At 41.7% G+C, this 24,132-nt stretch overlaps 2 protein-coding genes across 6 annotated transcripts in view; one reads left to right on the forward strand and one right to left on the reverse strand.

Annotated features, from left to right (window-relative positions):
- The first annotated feature begins 208 nt into the window (after positions 1-208).
- Positions 209-1,062, forward strand: socs1a (suppressor of cytokine signaling 1a). The gene has a single exon (XM_086290581.1). It carries the CDS (start codon positions 266-268, stop codon positions 914-916), a length of 651 nt encoding a protein of 216 aa, XP_086146707.1. The 5' UTR covers positions 209-265; the 3' UTR covers positions 917-1,062.
- Positions 1,063-13,290: 12,228 nt separating this feature from the next.
- Positions 13,291-24,132, reverse strand: part of clec16a (C-type lectin domain containing 16A) — a 53,259-nt gene continuing 42,417 nt past the window's right edge. For 3 of the 5 annotated variants that reach the window (XM_086288744.1, XM_086288745.1, XM_086288746.1), the window contains 5 exons: positions 23,724-23,875; positions 22,089-22,293; positions 20,369-20,539; positions 17,374-17,511; positions 13,291-15,783 (listed from right to left, as the gene is read on the reverse strand). In XM_086288744.1, coding sequence (XP_086144870.1) covers positions 15,197-15,783; positions 17,374-17,511; positions 20,369-20,539; positions 22,089-22,293; positions 23,724-23,875 — 1,253 coding nt within the window. In that variant the 3' untranslated portion in view covers positions 13,291-15,196. The remainder of the gene's footprint in view (positions 15,784-17,373; positions 17,512-20,368; positions 20,540-22,088; positions 22,294-23,723; positions 23,876-24,132) is intronic. The other 2 variants (XM_086288748.1, XM_086288747.1) reach the window with 2 other exon arrangements.

Raw genomic sequence — 24,132 nt, forward strand, 5'->3', positions numbered from 1 at the left:
GATTTTATGCCGGCTTAACCGCAGATCCAAGTCATAACAAAGCTGAACTGCTCAGTGGAAACTACAAGGCGTTTCTCGTCTATCTGCGCACACCAGCGCTCTTTGTGCTTTGAGAAGTCTGGGTTTTTTTCAAAGCTGCTGTGAAAGTGATGCTAGCCTCAGTTGTGAGTGAAAAAGTCAATGACCTTTCTGTCTGTTTGTCTCTCAGGATGTCAGTGTGGTGGTTAGAGATGGGAGAGGGTCTGGGGCCTCTCTCCCCTGTAGGATGGTAGCCGACGGCACGGTCGAAGGCCATGACAAGACCCGCTTGTCAAGCTTGTCGTCATCATCATCATCCTCATCCTTGTCTTCCTCCTCCTCCTCAACACTTCGCACCGAAGTGGAGCAGCTTCAGCGTCAAGCCAATCAACACCGTAGAACGCCCTCCGTCTATCTGACTCACTTTCCGACGTTCACCTGCAAGGAGGACTGCAGAATCATCACAGACACAGCATCCAAGCTCGAGCGCTGCGGCTTCTACTGGGGTCCCCTGGGAGTGGAGGACGCTCACCGCATGCTTCGGGACGCCCCGCTGGGCAGCTTCCTCATCCGTGATAGCCGTCAGAAAGACGTCTTCTTCACGCTGTCCTACCACGCCAAGACGGGACCGGTCAGCGTGCGCATTGACTACAAGCGCCAGAAGTTCTCACTAGCGGGCAACCTGCGGTCTTTCCAAACACTCTTTGCCCTCTTGGAGCATTACATCAATTCTCCTAAGAAGAGCTTGAGCGTCCCTTACAGGAAATGGGAACCGACGCTGCAGGAGCTGTGCAGGAAGCGCATCTTGGAGCTGTGTGGAGGGGCAAGCCAGGTTCCAGAGCTGCCGCTCACACATGTCGCCCAAGACTTTCTGTTGGAATTCCCTTACAAACTGTAACCAGCTTACCATACAAACTGTTGACAGTATTATTTATAATTTCAAGAAGGTCGCCCTTACCAAGTAACAGCAAGGGATTGGTAAAGCCTGTCTGCGACTCAGTGGAGATTGAGACTGCTGTGATATGGTTACAGGGAAAACCCTTTGAGCTGAAAAGCTCCCAAATGCTCGAAAAGGGAGAACACGTTAGCAGTCGAGTGCAGACAGCCTCCAGCTGGAGTGGGTTTGTGGCTGACATTTCAACATATATTACCTCTAGAGACTCAACTCCCAGTTTCACATGGACAGAGCACCTGTTGCTCTTGAGGAAGTATGAAAAGTTGGGATGTGCTGCATTAAAAGAAAACTACAGACACAACAGAGCTATTTTAGAGATGAAAGAACCGGTGGGCTCGCCTGTGAATGCCGCCGTTCCACTGGAAACTGTAGTCCAACATAAATATTATCCAAGGACGTTAAGAGAGCGGACATTTAGACGCATGGAGGGATGGCGGAGGGTACTGTTGCCATGCCACAAGGGAGATATATTTTTGTAGCAGGTTTAAATACTCTAATAATGTGGAATGTTTACATCACACATGAATGTCAATCAGCACTGACTCTCGAACTGTCATCTGTCTCATTCTTGAAAACCCAACGGAGGATGTCAGTGTCGAAGACAGGCCTCAAACACATGTACTGTAACTCTTAGCTCTCCTGTCTCCCTCACAAAGCTCACATGTGAGAGTTTCGTGACTGAATTGAACATATTTTTTTAACATGTCTTATTATTCTATTTTAAATAAAGTATTTAAACTCACTGCGATAGTTATGTTTTACTTTTTAACTTTTCCTGTCATTCTGCACTGACTTGTGGGAGTTTTGTGGGAGTTAAGTGAGAGAAGGAGGGACACACACACACACACACACACACACACACACACACACACACACACCCTCACATTACAGACAGACAGACAGACACGAGGAAATGGGGAAGGTTATTGTACAGTATACCGTCACTTGGTGATTCATCTCGGTAGGGCAAAGTGACAGGTGGGTGGGGTTACTTTGGTAGTAAATGGACTGTTACGCTTAGATACAGACACACTTACCAGAATCAGGGGGAGAGGTGACACGTAATGAATTGTGTGTGTGTGTGTGTGTTGCTTTTTCAATCTAATTTGGACCCAGTACAGATTAAAATGCTCTCAAGAGGAAGTGGGAAATTTTTGGGGTTAGTGGTTAGACAGATACATGATAGATCAAGGTCAGGCTTCGAGTTATGAGAAATAAACTTTGAGTAGGGTAGGAAATGCATTAATCGTATGTTAATGAACACAGTGAGTTGAAGTAATAAAAGAAATCAGGTGATAACAGTGAAGACAAACTAAACAACAGAAGCACTAACTTAGAGACTTGCTTTCCAATCAAAGCTGGGTTTGTCTTTTCTTTTGATATAATCAGTGCAGCAACAGCAGGTGGCACACCTGGCTGAGTGCGACTCACATGACTGGAATGTGTGCGTATTTTTTTAAAGGAAGTTAGCATTCACACTTCATTGTTACTACCACGCTGCCCTAAAATGAACTAAGGGGTGTGACTAATACCTGATGATAGTAATGCAACTGTGACTTTACACATACTTAAATAAAGCTGTAGAAGTAGCAGTAGGAGCAGCTCTAACTGAGCGGCCTCAGCCAATAGTTAAGGGACTTCCGTCTGAACCCACAACCAGACTTTTTAGACCTCAGTATGAATGGATTTAAAAGTCCTTGTTTTCCTGTTTACATGTTGAGTATCCGGCTTGTGAAGACATTCACAGACTGCCAAACACCAATGAATCTTTACAAGTGTGAGTGTACGCAGTGTGAACAGTTCACAGCTACCTGGCAATGGACTAAAGTATTGGGCCGTGCCACTTAATCTTTGGAGTCACATGTTTTCTGTCCCTTTGCTACAAGTGAATAAAGTCAGTCACCTAGAAATGTGGTTTGCCTTTACAAAGATTTGTGAAAGCCCCAAAGCTCACTAAAATAGAGTGTGGTGTTGTAATAGTAAGCCATTGCTGCGGCAACCTTTGGGGCATGGATTCCTATGGCTCAGCAGCTCTCGTGGACACAATGGCTCAGTACTTTTGGCCTACCTTCTTTTGTCCTACCTTCCAGCCTTCCAAGGCTTTTTCCTGTTGGCATGTGTACTGCTTAAAGGAAATCTGATGTAGTAGTAGAGAATGCTATGATGGTATCCGCTGGTTTACTCTTTGGTTTTTACAGAAATCAAAGTGAGGTGGAAGTAGAGCAGGTGATCTACTAACTGGAAGGTTGGTGGTTTGGCCTGGTTGGCTACTGGCGGCTCCAGTCTGCACGCCAAAGTATCGTTGGTGAAGAAACTGAAGCCCAGGTTGGTCTCTGATGTGTTCATCGAAGTGTGAATGTGTGTGACTCTCAGATAGAAAGCACTTAGGTGTGGAAAAAGTGCGTGTATTAATGGGTGAATGAGGTATGTTGTATAAAGTGCTTTGACTGCTGAAGCAGAGTAGAAAAGCAGTATATAAGAATCAGTCCATTTCCATTTCCAGATATAAAATAGAGGACGTTCACAAGTGACCGTATTAGTTGGTGTCAATTGTATACTGTCATATTGCTAATTACTGAAAGAACCAGGCTAGGTGTTAGCCCCCCAGGTGCCAGTTTCCCAGCTGATTAAGCCTTTCCTTTTCCTTCCTAAAGTCTGATTTCATGTAAACTGATGTTGCTTTTGTACATGTAAAACTGCAAATGCAGACTGTGTGGGAACTGTGATCTACATGTGACTCCAAAAAAGGTTTATCGCCTAAGAGCATCACAATTTGGCTGAATTTAGCAGTTTCATGACATTTGTGAGAGCAGTGTGTCACTGTTTCACACTGTGTGGAGCACATTTCATTTCTGCGCTGACGTTGTCAGCTTACCTAAACTCCTATCCTTTCCTCACAGCTAACCAAAACTCCAACGCTGAAAACCAAACCTTACCAATAAAGCTCTGTGTTCTTTAGGGGAATTTTTTTTGAGTCTAGACAATTGAAGCCACACACACACACACACACAAACAAACATAAAACAATGAGTCATACTGAATATAATACTCACAGTTGATTCAAGTAAACTTGACTAGTTTGAGGATATAATTACCTCAGCTTGAGGAAGTGGAACACACACCAAGTCATAGAGTGGATTATGAGTAACGATAATGATTGTAATGCCTTTGCTTATATAGGCGCTATCAGTCATCCATTCTTATAAAGACTTATCTTAAAATTATATTTGATATTGACATTTGAGCGCAGGCTGTATCTCGTGGAGTGGGGAGGGAGTTGAAGGCTGGTGACGAGTGAGTCACACAGTAGCGCAGTTTCACTCTGAAGCGTCTTGGTTTTAAGGACATTCCTGACTATTTTGAGAAGTGAAAGGTGAAGTGAGGTGTTCTGCAACTATGTGCTTATCAGCTGATTTCTGTGGAATCCTCCGCGTGGAGTTTTCTGTCCTTTACTTGCACGCGCTTCTACAGAAATCAATTGACAATCAATGCCCAAGGGGAGAGAGAGAGAGAAAGGGACGCTCAGAATGAGGCTGGCGGAGAAGCGTAAAAAGAGGAGGTGTTGCATGACGTTCAGTATGAATGCGACGCTCCATTTTCAGAACTGTGATTCTGCTGTACTTTTAATCGGAGGGTTCTGATGAAAGAGATCCTCCCATCATCGCAGGACATGACTGCTTCTGCGGTGGAGGCTATTAGCCCCCTTTTAGCTTCCAGGCAGGCTGCTGGAGAGCCTCGCTGCTTGCTTGAGTTTTCTTGGACGAGTCTTTCCTGTTACTTCTTGTTGAGAAGTGATGAAAAAACAGATTTCCCTGAAAAATCATTAGTCATCCATTTCCTGTTTTCCATTTCCTTCTTCCAGTTCTTGTTAGTGGGGATATTTCACAATGAACAATGTGGTGATGGCAGATCTGTGGAAGTGCTGGTCATCAGATAACCACAACAAGCTTCAGAACTGACTTTGCCAAAAGTGAAGAGGCTCTTCACTGAACCAATCTTCTTATCATTTCACAGATGACCACGTTGTACAAACAGCTTTCTGGTCATTTTTTCAAAGAAGTAACTAAGGAGCAGAAGAGGAAGGGTCTCACACTGAATTGACGACACCAATCCTGACACTAGCTATAGCTACGTTCCACTGCTCTATGAATCACATGAGTCTGGTGAAAGCTGCAACCAGACTGGTTGGAGGAGGTAGAAGCGGTTTTTCTAGTTTTTGCTTCATACGTGGGAAAAATATGTTCAATGCTAATGACTAAATAGTTCCCAGCTAAAGCATTTCCAGACTTCTCTCATGAAAGACGAGGAACGCACACACAAAAGATTACATTTTTTCTCTAGACAATCACATTTGATCTGATTCCGTTGTTGGATTCAAGACATATGACTTTCACGAGAATAGCAGGTACAGTAGTAGCAGTAGCAGTTGAAAGAGTAGTAGGACAAATTTATATTATATATCCATATCATATCACTGTAAACCAACACAGTGACCTAAACAACCTACTAACCAAAGCTAACCAAATAAAGCAATCAAGATGTGATTGCAGTGCAGACTTTTAGCTTTAATGAATAGGGGTTTAACAAAGGTGCTAAGATCATTTTAAATCCTCCCTTGATGTCATATAGCTGAATCTGAGTACACTTCAGAATTCATCAGCACTCACATCTTCAATTAGTTGTTTCTCTCTTACTCTAGACTTTCCCCACAAATAAATCTCGGTTTCATGTGTCAAGAACTAAGCAGGCAAGTCTAATCTGGCCATCATGTTCTTGAGTGTACTGATATTCAAAGTATCTTCTCTCGCAAGATCTTCACAATCTAATGTAAAGATACCAAATGCAAGTTCAGAACTTGAAATCAACATCAGGTCTTTTACCCACTTAATATGTCATTGAACAACGAGGAAACAGGTCTCACCTGTAACTGCGATTCAGTCTATCGATCAATAAAATTCCATTAAATTCAATTTGTAAATGAGTTCTGTGTAGGAGTTAATTGCTGTAACTCCTAAGCAGTTCATACAAAACAAAACGAAGACCCTTGAAGTAAAGCTGAACATCTGAGACAAAATGTCAATAAAGTGTCCAAACGTGTAAGGATCCAACTGCGTATGTATTGAACAAACAGACAGTTCCATGCTTAATTATCCTTCACTAAGCATATTTTACTAAATACTTAACCTATGACCTACATTGTGGGTGGTTGCAACTAATAACTCATGATAGTAAGGATACCTCATAGAGCCTCGTAACTAGTAGTAGGATTATGCAGTATAACACAGAGGGACATAAGAATGTGCCAGCAAAAGACAGAAAACCATCGACCCCTTCACTTTGTGACCAATTCAGTAAAAAGGACTGGATATTACAGTCCTGCATTGCTGTAAATGGAGAAAATCTTGAGGGATGGCTGTTATGAGGAAAGGCAGCCCAGACACTTCACCAGTTTGGGACACATCGTCAGTAGTGGACCTTGGATTCATCGGGTGTTTCGGCCATTATCACTAGATACCCTCATCCAAGGAGGCCTGACATTATCTGAATTTCTGATTCATCTATTCATGCCTGCCCTCAGATAAATGAAACAGGCAAAAAAAAAAAAAGAGTATATTTAAGGTTTTCCCCTTAAAATAAAGCTCAGAATTAAAAACTTTCTATATAAGAGAAAATCGCATGAGGTGCTTGTTATCTTTGTATTATTATGCAGAGACGTCACAGAGATTTAAATGGCGCATCATTCACTGCTTTGTGTACTCATTGAGAAAATTTTGAATTACCGACACTTACAAGGAACTTGACATTGTGCAGTTACCAGAACAATTTCAGATCCTTGAGTCACAGAATAGCAATTTATGTTTATGCTTTGGCCTCCCCCAACCTCCCCCCGACACCCACACATACCCACACACACTTGGTTTTGAAATGAATTTGTGCGTGTCTTGAAAAGCGTCAAAGAGGCACACTTTGACTTCATTCCATGATTTATCATATCAGAAATACCTGACTGTCATCCATTTACAGCCTGTAGTTAGCATGAGTGTGTTTACCAGAAAAGGTCATAGGGTACTTTGGCCAGAACAACACCTTAACTAACTTAGCCTCATCATAAGGTAACAAAATCTGCCTTCTAGGTCTCCTAATATGTTACAGTGTTGTGTTAAAGTCTTGAGCCTACACTCGTTTCTCTATTTGATTAATTAAAACATGTGCAAAGATAAATGGAAATGCAATATATAAGGCAAAGACAGAGTTAGCATGACTGCCTTTATTCTTCAACATAGTCTGATCTCTCTTAGGCAGCTTTTTCGTCTTTTCTTTAAGTAGTCTTCAGGAATAGTTCTCCAGGCTTCTTGAAGGCCATTCAAAGCTCTTTCTTGGATGTTGGCTTCCTTTTGTTCTGTTCTCTATCAAGATGATCCCACACTGCTCCAATGATGTTGAGGTCCACGCTCTGGTGAGGCCAGTCCATAACTGATAGTGTTCCACTGTGTGTTTTTCTATCCAGATATATTCAATGGACAGTGTGTTTGGGAAAATAATCAAGATGGAAAGTAAAGCATTGATCAGCTTTGACAACATCCCCAACATGAGTGTCTGAAATGTACGCCTAAACCTTGACAGAGCTTCCCTTGCGTTTATGGATGGCTGTAGACACTCACTGTTATCCCTCTCTCTTGAACTGATATCAGTGATGATTTAAACCAAAAATTTGTCATTGGATTTGTCATGACATGACTTTCGGATACTGTTCCTCTTCTGTAGATAGGCTTGATGCTTTTTTGTCCTTCACTTGTCCAATTTCCTCAAATATTTTAAGGACACACTGCACACCATGTTGAGATAGGCCAAGTTTTCACCTAATAACTCTTTGGGAATCACATTGTTGGTGAAAAGTTCTTATTTGATGTCTATCAAACTGTGTCACCTTTAGAATTTTTTTACAGATTAAACTAAAGACATGGAAATTGTTGGGACTTTCCTCTAAAAACGATCAGGTACAAGAGCTGCACTGAAAATGAGTGAAAAAGCAGCCAATGTCCAAAGAAAAAACTTTGAAAGACCTTCAGAAAGTCTAAAGAACAACTGCTGTGATAAGTTATTGCTGATCAGATAAAACAAAAGAAAAAAAAATCACATGAAATCTTGTTTCCTTGGAAGCAAAATATAGAGAAATGAGGGGTGACTCAAGACTTTTGCACAGTACTAAATATCACAGTGTAAAAAAAGACATGGTGCGGGTGGGGGGAGTCAGGCGCTGAACCATTTCTTAGCGGAGTGCAGTCACTTCCTGGAATTTGTGCTGTTTGCCTGGTGATACTAAGAGCTAGCCGTTCCCCGTTTCCAGCCTTTGGGCCAAGTTAAGAAAAACGACTTTTGTCTGCTGCACATTGTGGCACACAAGTCTCCTTAAAATATTGTAACTGTTCTACACGTTATACTTAATCCATTTCTACTAAAGCTGCCAAACGCTCAAAGATAACCTCAGTTCAGCTGCACCGTGCACCACGAACAAAACCAGAGCGTAAGTGCACCAGTTATCTTTGATGAACAGCATCATCTTAAAAGTGGCGCATGTGAAGTACGATGCACTTTTAAAGAGAATCATTGTTTCATACATATGAAACACATATGAGTGCACAGACTAATCTCCAATCATCGCAGTCACTGCGGTTAGTACAGAGAAAACACACACACAGAGTGTTGCTGCAGTACCAGGAACCTCTTCACTTTTACGCACACATCACCAGACTTCCCTGAAGAGAGGAACCGCGATAAACAAAAAAAAAGTTGACACGTACAGACCACACAATGACTGAGGGTTCCTGCAGCAGCCACAGGACAATAACATAAGGGTGCGAAGCGTAACGTCATAAGCTCCAGCAGATTACATCTCACATGCACATTCAAGTCAAAAAGCCTCATACTTGGAAACATCCTCATTATATCTGTTAGAACTGCGGAGCGAAAAATGTTTCTTTTTAGAGAAATGACAGACATCCCTGTTGAAGTTTCATAGTGACATCGAGGTGGTTGTTTCACCTCTCTCCTGATGACTCCCCAGATTTTAGGACCAGATTTTGAGGGCCTGATTTCTCAGAAATCGCCATGTTTCAAAACCAAATACATCTGAACTAAAATTGAATCAAATGACAAATCGGCCTTAAAAATATTCTGCGAATTCCTTGTGTGTGTGTGTGTTACTTGACACCAAACTCAGTCAGCGGCAGAAAGGAAATGCAACCCAAACATCAGTGGAAATCTTCCCACACTCTCAGAAACACAGAGGAGAACCTCCTCTGCTGTGCTAGAGTATTGAGCTGTGATTCTGTGAAGAGGGGAAAGAAAACCACAAGCAAAAGAAATGAGCACCATCCTCTCTCACTTTCTGTCTGCAAGTAAAACCTGAAGGGCACTCGGAGAGCACAGACCTCGACCAAGGCCAGTAGTCCACTATTGTCATTAGTGGACTGGGCTAAATGCATTTTTTTGTAAAGTGGATGCCCAAAGTGATCAAAAGCCAGACAGGCTTTTTTTTTTTTAGCTTTCTCAAAACAATGTTTCGATTAAGTGCAGTGGAAAAGTACTTTTTAAAAGCCAAAATCCATATGATAATGTGACTTGGTCTAGGGATCATCTGTCAAAGCTGAAAACAGACTGATCCACACACCATATAAAGTTTGTTGTATGGGGGTTTGAACACAAGGTCATGGACTGCCTGGTGATATAAAATGTATTTGTCTTGAACTCTCATACCACTCACACAGAAGTGTAAGTGCTAGCCTTTTTATAGTCTGTAAATATCCATCAATGCGTCAACTTTATTCCACTTATCAGAGTCATGTCTACCAAGTGGACATGCTGGCAGTCTATTGCAGAGCTAGCAAGTCTGAGGATAATCTGAGACATGTTTTCATGAAATCCAACGAAGGGATCTGTGAACTTGCCCTGATTAATTGATTTCAAAGGTACCTCATGTGCTACATTGCTTATGGCACAGAAAACACCATTTAATCAGTTCAACATTTGTAGCAAGAACATGTTATATAAAAAGTGAAGCTAATGCTAAAACGCTCAGCTCAAACAGCCAGTCGGCAGAGGATTTTTTATTAAAGTGACTACCTTTACTTTTAAAACTCGCCTGTTTAAATTTTAATATTGCTTAAAATTATACATAGTTGCAACACTGAGTAACAGGTGAGGGCGGACTTGGCTGCTAGCTGGAAGGTAGGTGTCACCTCAGCTAAACCCTCGTCAAACACAGGCCCAGAGAGTTGCCAGTGACTCCCTGCCAACCACCAGTTGGTAGGGAAAATTTGTAACTCGCAAGTGGTTGGTGAAAGGTTGCTGGAAGTTCCGGGTTGTCGCCAGGTGACAATTGTCCCAAAGCTGGTGCTGTCCAAACTACTACTGTGGTCACCAGTAGCTTGTACGGAAGGCGCTGATTTGTCTGTAAAAACTTACCTATTTACTCTCAGAGCAGTAGTGAAACTTGAACAAGGATGACACAACGTAGGGAAGTATTACTCAAGACCACTTAAAAAAAAAAAAAACACACAAAAACAAAACAAGTCTGGTGCCTGGGATGTGAAATTTAAAGAAATGAGGTGCCATTTGCACAATACTGTAAATTACAGTGTAAAAAAGATCTGGTCATGTGCTGAACCATTTCTTAGCAGTGTGCATGCACTTCCTGGAATGTGCAGTTTTCCAAGTGATAAGTAGAGCTAGCAGTTTCGCCATTACCGGCGTTGTACCAGGTTAATAGAGATGACTTTTTTTCTGCTGTATATTGTGGCACAGAAATCCTTTAAAACGTTAGAAGTCAGTACCTGCCTGTACTTCAAAGTGCTAATTATGATGCATTACTTTAAGCGTTAATGAGACTTAAATGCGTGGGTTTGGAAAGACGGTTTATCTTCAAAGTGCCTTCAAAGGAAAATTTATACCTCAGCACAACTTTTACTTTGAAGGTGAAAGTTCTCCATTTATGTTTTTCATATTTTCACTGCTTGTAGTTTGTAGACAACTCTTCCATCTTCCATGCACGCTACTGGCAAATGGAGCTACTGACCAAACCAACCCCAGGCAGATGTTTGCTGTAACAGTGTGTACCTCTATGCAACCAGTTTTATTCTAGCAACTACCAGCAACCACTTGCCAACTAGTTGTGGAATGCACACTTTTCCCTAGCAACTGCTGGTTACCATGGGGTGACTGACCAGTCTGTAGGCCTGTGTGAATGGGGCTTTAGTAATCAATTTTGAGTGACTGCCAGCATCTTACATCTGGGTGGGAAATGCACATTTCTACCTTGCGACTGGAGGTTGCTGGATTGTTGCCGACAGGTCTCTAGGCCTGTGTGACTAGCAACCCGAAGGTGACCTTTCTTTGTGGTGCTCATTGCTTTTAAAGCATCATCATATTCTGCTTATGTGAAATTGGGATGCAGTGGCAGAAGGCTAAGCAGGTTATTCCAGATATCCTCCTCCATAAAACACCTCTTTCCCTCCCTGGGGGAAGCTCCCCCGCTGGCCCCAGGGAGGGGTCACCTGCCCCTCCCTTCCTTCCCTCTCCATCTCCAGCTGCCTCCCTCTTCCCGCTCCACCACAACCACCCACACATGCAGGGCCTTGAAGTAGGGGTATGTCACCAGGGTGCAGGGGAGGCTACCCCCTCTGTCCCCCCCCCCCTCCCTGTCCCCTTCTGGCTGCCTCTGCCTCAATTTTATCCCACAACTTAGACATTCACATTACTCACACTCTCATTACGCATACATATAGGATCTTGGGGGTGGGCACGATACACGGAGTCCAAATTACCATCAGGGTGTACACCTCACCCCTGGCGTCGTTGCCCACCTCTCAATTTTAAATACACGTAGACATTGAGGGCTAGCAGGAGGGACTATGCGCTTACCTGCTGCTCTCTGGCAGGTAGCTCCATGCCCTCCTGGGTTTTAAATGCACCTTAGAACACACATGCATCAACACTACAATGAGCGGGTGGAGGGAGGTTTGGAGTCTTCTCTCACCCCCATTCTCTGCGGCCTGTTGGAGCGGGGGGGCTAGGAGGAGTTGGCCGTCCGACTGCGGTCGCGTCACTGCAACTCCCCCTGGCTTCTGCTCCGCGGCTGCTGAGTGAGCCCTCATCTGGGACTCTCCTCAGCTCTTACTGGGACAGTGGCGCGGCTGCCCCTCTGTTGGTCTTCCTTGGTCTCTTGTGTTCTGGGGGCCTCTGGATGTCTGGAGTTTTGATCTCCTCCATACCTGCTTCATACCCTGGAGGACGGGGCTGTGGCTCCCCACACTCCCTAGCAGATCGTTACATGGAGAAACCTTTGGAATACAAGCAAGCTGATCCACACAGGTATGCACACAGGTGTACACACGGGTATTCATAGACGCGGACTACAACTTTCTTGGCTGCTGCCTCAAAGCACATTGTGCGCTGTCTATCTTGCGTGCTGCACAATATCGTTTATTATTTAGTATCTACTGATATCTACTGCTAGCTAGTTTATTGTGATGGTGCTTTTTTTTTTTTTTTTATTATGTTGCTCTTTGTTGTTTGCTTTCTCTTCTGTTTTTTTTCTCCATACAGGTGATCCAGGTGTTTTGTTTTGTTTTTTCTTTTTCTTTCTTCCCCCCTTTCTCACCGTCTCTTCTCCCCTTTGGTTTTCTTTCTCTCCCTCTCTTTCTTTCATTCTTTCTCCCTGTCCTATCCCCCAGTCATGTCTGTCCCGTTTGTAGCAACTGAAAATAAAATAAATTCATAATTATAATAAAGGTCAATCAAATGGACCAATATGGCAAGGCCAAGATGATCCACTTGGTAAAATAAATCCGCTTGGCATCTTTCTTGGCCTTAAGACAACAATTCTGATGGCTAAAGATCCAAACGGGACACAAAAACCCCCCAAAACAAACAAACAAAAAAAAAAACAAAAAAACACCTCTTTCTCCGGCACTCCCAGGCCTGATAAGACTTCTCAAGTATAACCAGGGCCTCCTGCTTGAGGGCGCAGGGAAAATCCCAACAACTGTGTGTTTAATTGTAAAAGGTTGTACTCTGTACTGTTTTACACCATTTATGCCTAATTTGCAGTATCTGTTGACCTAAAAAGCTAGCTAGCTTTAGGTGATAAGTATAAATCCAGCTTCTCATAACCTCTGGCTTTACAAACCATTGGATAATGCACATCTTTTATATACAGCCTGTGGCTTGCCCATCCCGCCACCTTTTCCCTGACTCGTGAGTCAGTCAGCTACATAATCTCCTTGGCAGAGATAATAAGGCTCACACTGCAGTGTCACTGTAGTTAAGTAGAATAATTTATTGCATTTCTTTATTTAGTCATCTGTTTCAGTTCATTAACAATAATTACAGGTTTAAAAGCTCATAGCATTTACAGAGCAAACAAACTTGTCTCTCACACACACACACACACACACACACACACACACACACACACACACACACACACACACACACACTACAATCAGAGACTTATGGAAGCTTGTGACTGCATGTTCTGGTAGAGATTGGTAGTGGCTGCAGGGAACATGAAAATATGCTCTCTACAAAGCCTCTTATCAACTCTCCAAACTGTGCCAAGCCTCTTCAGCATGTCCGTGAACTTCACTATCATTCGGCTGCTATTTACAGTAGCAAGATGGAAATAATAAGAGACCGTATTGCTCCGAAGTTCTCATTTTAGAAACTTGTTGAGGACTGTACAGTTAAAAAAATAAGAATGTTCCGAGCATTAAGACTTCAGCTGCGTGAGGATGGCACAGAAAAAGATGGTGTGTGAGCGAGGAGGAGAATGGCAGGAAATTATGGGAATAGATGGACTGAAGAGTGTGCTTTAATCCTATAATTTACAAATCAAGTCACAAATTCAAGTTAAAACACACCAGTTTCATTCAAATTGATCAAACACTGCTGTTTGGAGAGACAGGTTACCCATTACATTCATTTCTCCCCTCGTTGGTTAGCTCTTAAGATTATTGCAGTAGTAAAGCTTCATTCATCTGATTAAAAGAAAAAGGAAAAAGAAGAGGAGCATGTGAGGGTTTCCCCCCGTGACACTCATGTGAGAGCTGTGACTTGTTCCTGAAAAAATTTATCTGTAATGCCACAAGAATAACGAAAAAATCCAAACATTGTGTTTTAGAAATTTTTGGAGGCAGTAAGCTCTTTTTAAAAATAACCCTCTTTTTCAAATTAAGGTGTGAAAGCATTCATCTAGTCAAAGCCAGATCCATGGAGAATGAGCTCACGTTAGCGTGTCAGGAGGAAACCAGCAGATACATTCAACCCAAGTGTTGTTTTGTGCAGACTTGAACATCCAACATCACTAACATTAACCTGTGAGTTTAATTCAACAAACCAACTTTTACTTTTCTAAAATAAACAATAAATAGCTTCTCAGTTAGCAACCTGTGTCCCTACAGACTCTCAGAGTGAATGAATAACTGAATGAACAGACTTGAGCAGTACTATTCCAGTTATTTTACAGCCCTTGAGCGATCCCGATCAGATTTCCCATTAATTCTTTTGGTTAGTCATGGCACCGATTGGTTATTCAGCTTTATGAATTAGATGAGATGGTGAACATTTACAATTTGAGACCTGCTCCCGCCTAGCTTATGCTAGAGATGACTTGATACATTTTTAAATGCGCTGCTCACTAAATGGAAAAATATGTAAAACCTACAAACACACCCCACCCAACCCAGCAGCAGTTGCAGGGTGACAGAAACTGCTAACCCATCTGACTTGCAGTGGTGTTCTGTGTTTAGCATAGTCGTGAACACCACCGAAATGCATGTGGTGACCCGGTATGTGAAAATATGACACAAAAATAGGTCTTCGAAAAGTGCAGCTCGCAGCAGTAGCGTGTGGTATGTGTTTTGAGCTCATACACAATCAGAATGAGTAAAAAACGTTGCTGGTTGCGCGCCTCGACACACATGTGCCAAAAAAAGAAGAAAAAGAAGAGAAAACACGAGCTTAGAAAGCACGGAAAGCCAAATGTGCTTTGAGCCCTCGTTGACCAGTGTCTGTTTTGAGTCTTTCTTCATGTGCAAATACAAAATGTTGAGATGCTTCCGAAAGCCTCTTGGACTATTCACATCACTTTCTAACCTACAGTTTCCATCATGAGCTTGGTATTTTATCTATCACACTGGTGACTGCACGAGTACTGCATGTTCCTTAATCCAGCTCAGGTGAGTCTGGTGTTTCAGTGTCTAACTCTGCATTATCAGACTCTGCAGCTGTCACGCCTTCTCTTTCTTGCTCGAGGTCCCCATTGAGCTCTTTAGGTGTGCCTTCACCTTGTATTTCATCTGTTCTCTCTGGAACCTGATCTGTGGGTGTGACAGTCTCGGTCGTCTCAGTGGTTTCCTCTTTTACCGTTGCATCTGTTTCAGTCTCATCTATCGGCGAGCCGTCCTCCTCGTCTTTCCTAACCAACTCGTCGTCCCCCTCCTCCTCCTCTGCGATAGAGGCATCTGGTCTCTGTAGGGACTGAGCCGCTGTGACGTGGCCGGTGCACAGGTGCAGGCGAGGTGGGTCGGCAGGCGGCAGCAGGGTGAGCGACTCGACGCTCAGGGTGTCTGCGCTGTTGTCGGTAAGGAGTGAGATAGTGGGCTGGGAGGCTGGGGTGAGGCTCGGGGCCAGAGCTGGAGCTGGAGCTGGGGTTGAGGGAGCAGAGGAGACTAATGTTACTTCTCCACCTCCTCCTTCACTTTCTCCGCCTGAGGACGAGGGCGGAGTGTGCTCCAAAAGTATACCGTCATCTAGGAGAGTGATAGAGAAGACAGTGAGGGAGCTAAACTCAGAGGCAGATATTTCTACGGATTAGCACTGGGGTGGGAAATGATGTAGCTTGTAGCACAGTCCACACAGGGGACTGTGGGTAAAAAGAGTAGCTTCGAATTAAAGGAAACAGATAAAAATACAGAGGCACTGGGTGAGTGTATCAAGGTCAATTTAAAGAAAGTTCATATCGGAAGTCTTTGCATAACAGGCAAAAACCTTTCAGTGCTCCCTTATTCACAGGGTGCCAGAACCACCGCTAACTCTGCACGTTAGAGTTGGCAGATTTTCACACTAGTGCCCTTCCTGATAAAACCCCAAATGAATCTGTGTTTCCTCCTGGGATCAAACCAGGGATCTTTCACTTGTTGGTTAAATGTGTACAACTGTACCATATTCCATTTTGGCAAAATTCAGTATTTTCCAATTCTAAAGGTTTCTGAAACCTTTAAAATTTTAAATATACCCAGCCAATAGGAACCTGAGACCACTGAGGATTTGCATCAACTGGAAATTGAGGCACACAAAGCGCTCTGTTTACACTGTAAAGAATCTGCCAGTCCCCGCTGACAAGGTTAAGACTATTTTCTAAGCCTCTTAGAGCCTAAATGTCCTCCATCATGGAAGCACTGCACAATCTGATTTTAAACAAAAACCCAGCCCTGACTGTATACTATAAACTACGATGTAGGCATACTTACATCGTAAGAGTGTGAGGTATGTTTCACAAGAGTAAACAACAACAGAAAAGCTGTTTTAGAGCAATAAAATAAACTAGACGAGTATGTTTGCATGATTTGGAAACATTTGGTCTAGCCTGCTCCTTCTCCACCCACATTTGTCTTTAAAAAAAACAAAAACAAAACAGTTTCATCTATTCAACTCCTGCATCACAAGCATCGCTGTTCTACTGTTATCAATCCCATCAGTGAATCCGATCAGAGCAGCCTTTACCTGCTTTGGTATTCAATTCAATGATTCCCAGTTTATCATGTGGTTGGTGGTTCAATCATGGGCCCTTACATATGACAGTGTTATTGTGTAACTACTAAACCCCAAAAATGATCAGTATATCATCAGACATGTCTGTGTAGAGACACGCAGATTATAGCTTTTTATAATCTTCTGTGTAAAGTCCCTTAAACAGCTGATAAGCCTCACTGTTTTCTCTTTTATCTTATTCATCTGCAAGGGAACAGTGCTGTGTTGTAACTATTTAACTGATGTGGGAGGGAGCCAATATGATCATTTACATTGTCACGTCGACCACACATAGGCATCTATACGACACAGTGAAACACCACTGCCAGCTACTGTGGTTTTGGAGGTTTGTGTATGTAGTTGTATTATAGTTACAAAACTCTCCATATGTCAAGGAGGTGTGTGCGCATGCATTGTAACACAAATATAGTTGCTCGGCACACTGGCGTGCTACAATAATTTGCAAAGGACTGAGTTCCTTTGTCACTTAAACGTTTTATTTAAATTCAGAGCATGTGTAATATAAGTTTGTCTTCATGCTTACGCCTGCAGGAGCTGTGGTGGTTTGTGTGCGTCCGTGTGAGCGTTACCTGCAGGACTCTGAGCTGATGTCGTGCTTGCAGTAACAGAGTCGCATCGCCCCGTGCTCCCGCTTCCACTGGAGGGAGGTGAGGGTGAGGAGAGGGGTGAGGGAGTGTGCTGGGGCACGCAATGAGCCACTGCAAACCCTGGAATGAGTGCAACAGACAGACCCTTGCCATTAGCAACTCAAACTGTCTCTTAAGTGTTCTCTGCTACAAACACACATAAAAAGAGGCGTTTTTATTCCAATATTCTACAAAATAAACTAATTAATGTGGCTCGTAAAAAAGCTTGGGTAAAATTTAGAAACCTCTACGCTTGGGCAGATCCCACAGCTTGCAAACATTTCCCAAGAAACAGTGTCTGTTCTTGATTTAGAAAAGGCTTGATTTTAACTTCATCTGCATGCTACATATTTCCACAATGAATCCAGCTCATCCAGATGTTATTTTGCTTAACCTGCATATTCCTCGCTCAGTTTCTTAGAAGCCCATGGCTGTTAAATATTAGCATAAGGGTCAGCGTATCCCAAGCATTTACTGATGTCATGATAACTTTTACGTACCCACTGGGACACCTGTGGCCAAAGCCGATATGTTTTTGGATGTCTGTCTGTCTCCTTTTAAATGTGGAATCTCTTGAACATCTGAAGAGAATTTCTTCAAGTGTGACACCAACTTTTACTTGCAAGGATGAACTAATTAGAATTTAGTGAACAAATAAATAATAAAGTCAAGGTCACAGTGACCTCGAAGTTACTGTGGAGGGAAGCTTCATTATCTTGCACGAGACTCCATTTGGATAAGAGGGTGAACTGAGTGAAATCTGATGGTCAGTCAGACCTGCACCTGAATAAAAACCCTGCGGTCGTACCTCAGGATGTTCAGTGCTATTCGTTACACTATTTCACTGCAAAAAACGATGAAACTATGATTTCACTGCGACACTTTCAGGACATTATTCACCACCACAACACAGCAACAGAAGCAGCAGTTGTGAGCATATTTAATATTTGGCAGATACAGATTTGGTAAACAAGCCCTTTATACCTGCTTACACACTACACACACTGGACTGACATGGTAAGGGCATACAGTCGTATTAATTGAAGCTCCAAACTGTTTCAGCTGAGGTAATGATACCGTGTCAAGATTTAAGAACAGGCTTCGTAATCTACCCCACTTGTTGCCCTCTGGAAAAATAAAACTACTAATTGGGTGCCTTGTAACTCCAGAGGAGATTCTCCTGCTAAGGAGGACAAAAGAGTCGTATTCAGGAGCTGAAGATACAGTGAGTACAGTGATATAACTCACGGAAATCCATTGAAAAGGGATTATATTAGTGTACCCAGTGGGACTTACTCACAGGGATTATATTACAGGAACAGACAGAGCGACCGAAGTAAAGCACAACAGTACGAACAGTATTCACTACTTTATCGAGTGAGGAACCATATACAGGGAACTTCACAAGATCTCAAAATAGGCCTTGCCACATCACTGTTAGGTTTTAGAACCACATGGATTTCTCTAAGCCAATCAGCATAGATCAGGCTATGTAACAGATAGTGACATCATTGTTTCTAACCAATCAGCAGTAACCCACAGCATTTCGACTTCACAGTTCTTTTGGAATTTGGGAAATTTGGTTTTTCGCCCCTGCCCACTCTTTCATCTGTGGTCATAATACTGAAACTAACAGTGGTGGGTTGATGAAACTCACACATTATGTGGTTGAATAGTTGCCCTAAATGTTCAGATATGTGTTGTTTGTGTAGGATTTCTTGAAATGAGTGAAATTTTGGAATGAAAAAGGTGGCGCCACATTTGATCGTTTGACACGTTCAACTAAAACTGGAAAGTCTATTTTTAGATGTACACCAGATGCATGTACTAAGCCATACTTTGGGTATTAAAAAAAAAAAGGTATCGCACATCATAATGTAGCGCTCAATAAGTAAATCCCAGTAAACTGGATGTTGCCACAGGATTGTGTACTATAATACAATGAGAAATTCAACACATTTAGACATTTCCGAGCCACGAATAGTGAACAGTGTCATTATGTTTAGTTTTATGAGCTTATAACACCTTTTATTGCACTTACATTGCCTACACTGGTATCTTGTCTGCTAAAGTTGATTTAGTAATTCAATATGTATGATTTATTTAGTTAAGATTGACTTTGTGTTCTATATTTACAATTTAGATCTCAGTATTTTTCAGTAGATCTACACTTCACTGTTAATGTTTTGTTCAAAGTGGGCTAAGTATAGACTTCAAAATGGACACTTTTTCTTTAAAGCCGTCTGCTCGGCTTCTTTATGGAATAAGGGAACTGCAATTCAATTCAGGTTTATTATAGCAGAAATCCCAACAATACCCAAGGGAACAACTTCTGTGTTACAGAATAGAACATCCTGTGTTTGAGAGTACACACATACTCAATTTTAGAGTTGAAGCGATCTTAACGCTCTGAATACGAGTATAAATATCTCAGCTGGGTTTGATTTCTCTTGAACCTTCAGTTGTGTCACATTACAGCCTCACTAAGAACCATGAAGAAGTTAAGTCACTGGGCAGGACTGTACTTTGATGTGGGTGATATATTTGTGACAAGCAGACATGTCAGTTAAGGAAGTTAAAATAAACATTTCTATGTGTTTTCTTGTACATTTAACATGTAAACAGTGTATATTAACTTAATTGACCTTCATTGTAACATAAAAATGTCAAAGTATTTCGATGAGCGCCCTGTAAAGGATGAACAAATGCAAGAATTTTTAAAATGCAAGTAATATGAAGGGACTTTTCAGCTCAGTTCTGAAGAATCCCTTTTCTATTTAAAGCATCTAATCTATGTTTTTAGTGAAGCACTTATCTAATGTTCACCCCAACACTAAAGAAATAAAAGCAATAACAAAACCATAGTACCACTGGGTCAGACGCTATAAACAGCTGGTCTGAGATAAAAGCTGAGACGGTACGTGCATCTGTGTGTTACCTGGTACTTTATCGACAGAGGCAAAAACTGATCTATTTGCCGTGGGATCATTTGGTGCCCGCCTAGACTGCTCGTAGAACCGGAAAGGCAGGCCACTGGCTGAAGTGTTTGCAGTCTGAGCGAAACCCAACACCTCTGTTGCACTGGGCTGCACAGGCAGGTCCAGCAAAGCTAAAGAGAGAAAGAAAAAGTGAAAGTGTAGCACTGACCTGTGGGACAGGTTCATGTTACAGTTAAGGATCCAGTGCAAACTCCAGGACACAAAATACCCACTTGTCCTTAATACAATGACAGTATTGCACAAGAATCTTGAACCACTCCTTTTTATAATTTGCAAAGCCAGTGCAAAGACGTCATAACATGCAAACATACATGGAAACAAGGAAAAAATGAAGCTGATGCCAGGCAGAAGCTTTTCAGATGGTACAATTGTTCAAATTTGGATTCATCACTCCATCAGACCTGTTGCCACTGACTTTCAGTCCAATTCTTGTGGAATTAGGCACAACTCAGGCTTTTCTCCCAGTTTCCCTTCCTTAAGAATGGCTTCTTGGGAACTATCTTTCCACTGACATAATTTCTGATGAGGCTTTTTAAAGGGCACATTACACACCATACTCAGGTATTCCAAGGGTTTGGATAAAAGAAAAAAATACATTCAGCAAGCCTGGAGAACTGTTGCTCACGACGTCTGTAAAATTAAAAGCGAAAGTCTGGCTCCATGGAAGCAAAACAAAGTCAGGAGTGACGGCTTTCTGTACAGTACAGTAAATTTTATTTAAGCAAGAAATGTTTTTGTATGCACAATTATATCGGCAATGAGTCAATCTGACACTGTTGTTGTGACCACACTGACTATTTTGGTGAGGATCACATCCTCCTCAACTTTGCTGCATTAGCAGGATTTTATATTGTTATGAGTTTTGTGTAATTCTAAAGAATCTGGACTTCAGTGGGGGGAAGTACAAGGGACTGACGGGTAAATCCATCCTTATTTGCCAAAGGACTTTTTAGTAATTTTTGTGTTAAAGGAAACACCCACCACTTTAGCCAGAAGATGGTCAAACATATCCTGGCATAACAGCAGGCTTATTATAGCAATGTAAGAAATGACTCTGAGATCATCAGAGCGTCACAAAAAGAAAACAGACATACGACTGACAACTTTTTAAAAAAGGGGAAATATATCACTTTTAGAACTTAGAAGAAAGCCAGAAGCTAATTCAGGGAAATGACCTACACTACGTCAGTTAACAAAGAGATGAACTTTCACTTCTCTTGGACTGAAGTTTCCCAAACACAAAATTTAGTAAATTGAAATGTCTTTTAATAACTAACTAACTAACTAAATAAATAAATGTCTCAATTTAAATTTTGCTTAAATTGAATTTTAGCATTTTGTTGAGGCTGTGAAGCCTTCCTAATGTTTGCTTCAGTTCTGGATTACTGATTTAATTTTTCACTGTTAAATTCTCACCGTAGGTTACTTCTGTTTTTTTAAGTTTCTGTTGGCCGTTTTACCATGTTCACCAGAAAGCAGCGACTTTCTGTTTTAAATAAAGTGTGTTTTCTTGTAAAAGCTGCTGTACTGAACAGTTTCACAGCACTTTCTAGAAGACTTTCAGTCTCAGCGAAAACAAGCCACTAGCTTAACGAGAAAAGGGTCATTTTGGGTAAAAACAAAAGATTTAAAAGGTGGTTTTTCTCTGTGTTTTCTAACCGGCAATCCTTTGCATCTTCATCCGCCGGGCCTGGATACGGCCTTTGGCTAGCCTCTGTTTGGCGATGATGCAACGAATGTGGTCTGCAAAGATGAAGTTGGCCTGCAGAATGGGCAGGGGCTTGGCGTGGGGGTTGGAGCTGGGTTTATGAATGACAATGTTTAACGCCCTGCTGTCGTCCTCAACGCCGGACACCTGCATGTCCTGTTGAAAGAGGACAAAAAATGCAAGATAAGATGGATCAAATTGTGTGAAATAGATCTGCATTTTAGTGTCCCCAGAGGGACAACAAAAGCTGACTTCACAAAGAGTCAATAAACACTGAAAGAGAAACTAATTATTGTAGAAAAATAATTGATTTCTGTGCATTTGTTTTACACTTGCATTAAATTAAAGTTCATTACATCGATTAAGGGTTGGGGGGGTGGTTCCCTAATATTTTTGCTGAGAGTTGGCAACCCTATTAGTTAGGTAGGTAAGTGCTCTTTAAAATACCAAAATGGGGAGGATGGTGTAGGTTTAAATTTATTAGATTGATCAATGTTGCTGAACTATAAAATGTTTTGGGTGGAGTGCATTTTTTTGCATACAGGTATAACAGAATAGCTTAAGTCTCTTGTTTTTTAAAACTTGAGTATGAACTTACACAAAATGCAGCAAGATATTTATAAAAAACAGTTTTATTGATTACAAAATGCGCTATATCGGATTCATATCGGTATCGGCAGATATCCAAATCAGTATCGGACATTAAAAAGTGTTATTGTGCCATCTCTAAAGTATAGTAGGTGAGCTAACACAGCCCTCAGGTATACGCCAGTGCTGATGGATTTGAAGATGGAGAGCGTACTATTAACCGTAACACTTTTACCTGTTAAAAAGGAGAAAAAAAATTAAATAAAAGAGGTGAGACAGGTATTTGACTCTTTCTGTGCTTTCTGTTAAAGCACATGAGGCTGCAGCATGCTAAAACAATCAACAGATAATATACGGGCGTAAGCCTTGGGAATTTCCAGGTGTAATGAATAAGCTGAGTCATGCTGGTGCTTGCGTCATCTGTGTTCCTTTCATGCCTGCAAGCAAACTGTACATTCAGTTTAGCATTCTCATTTTACTAAAATGCTTCAAAACATTTCATGACAAGTTAAAGCCACTAGTATAAATCCACTATTTTCTTTAGGACACGGTTTCTTTCTAATTGGAATTATGGTTATTTTCAGAGGACAGGAAGCGTATACAAGTCTTTCACTTCGGCTGCTGAAGAGTTACCTGCTGGCAATAGTATGCGGAACAAAATTCGCATTTTCACTGAAACAGGTGAACTGCAACTGCACAAACCCTCAAGGCATCACTAAGAGCTTTACATGTCTCTTGTAAAAAGGACACAATGAATTGAGTATACAAAGAAAATGCCTGAGTAATGAGAACGCAACAAGACAGCAATACAAAACATCCTGTGCTAGAGAACAAAAGAGCAGAATTACACTGGAGAACAAAAAAGAGATAAATCAATATGAACAAGAGTGAGTAAGTAATGAGTACAATATTGCAGAAAAAAATTCATGGTTTTCAATCAACATTTAATTTCAACTGAAAAAACAAAACAACAAACGTGTACACTTTTTTTTTCTTACTTGCAAGAGGCCGGCAAATTTGACGACACCCCATCCAAGGCGTTTGCTTTCTGGTTCCACCAGACTCATCTGGTACACATCTACAGCAAGGAATCTCTGGGCCTGTCCCCCATCTTTACTGACCACCATACAGGCTATCAGGTCACTGTTATCTGAAAAAGGGATCACAAACATAAACATCAATGGGTTTTTTTTAAATGTTTTTTTAGATCTTTTTTTTTAAACATATATAAAAATTGTAATCCATTTTTTAAACTGTTTACAACATATTTAATATGGCATTTGGAGTTCGAGCCCAAAACAGCGTATTAATAATATGTATATTATTAAATAAAGGACTATTTACTTCTGCCAAAGTGTTTCAAGTTAGCTCTGAGGCGTTTCACACACACCAGTCAATGTCATGACA

Source organism: Aulonocara sp. 'chitande type north' Nkhata Bay, linkage group LG4 (assembly GCF_057382095.1).
Source record: "Aulonocara sp. 'chitande type north' Nkhata Bay isolate Kocher_YH1m ecotype deep benthic linkage group LG4, A_spYH_male_GT1.1, whole genome shotgun sequence".
NCBI lineage: Eukaryota > Metazoa > Chordata > Actinopteri > Cichliformes > Cichlidae > Aulonocara > Aulonocara sp. 'chitande type north' Nkhata Bay.

Bases quoted from the DNA above. Each gene is read 5' to 3' on its own strand.
- socs1a (XM_086290581.1), top strand. From the start codon at position 266: ATGGTAGCCGACGGCACGGTCGAAGGCCATGACAAGACCCGCTTGTCA.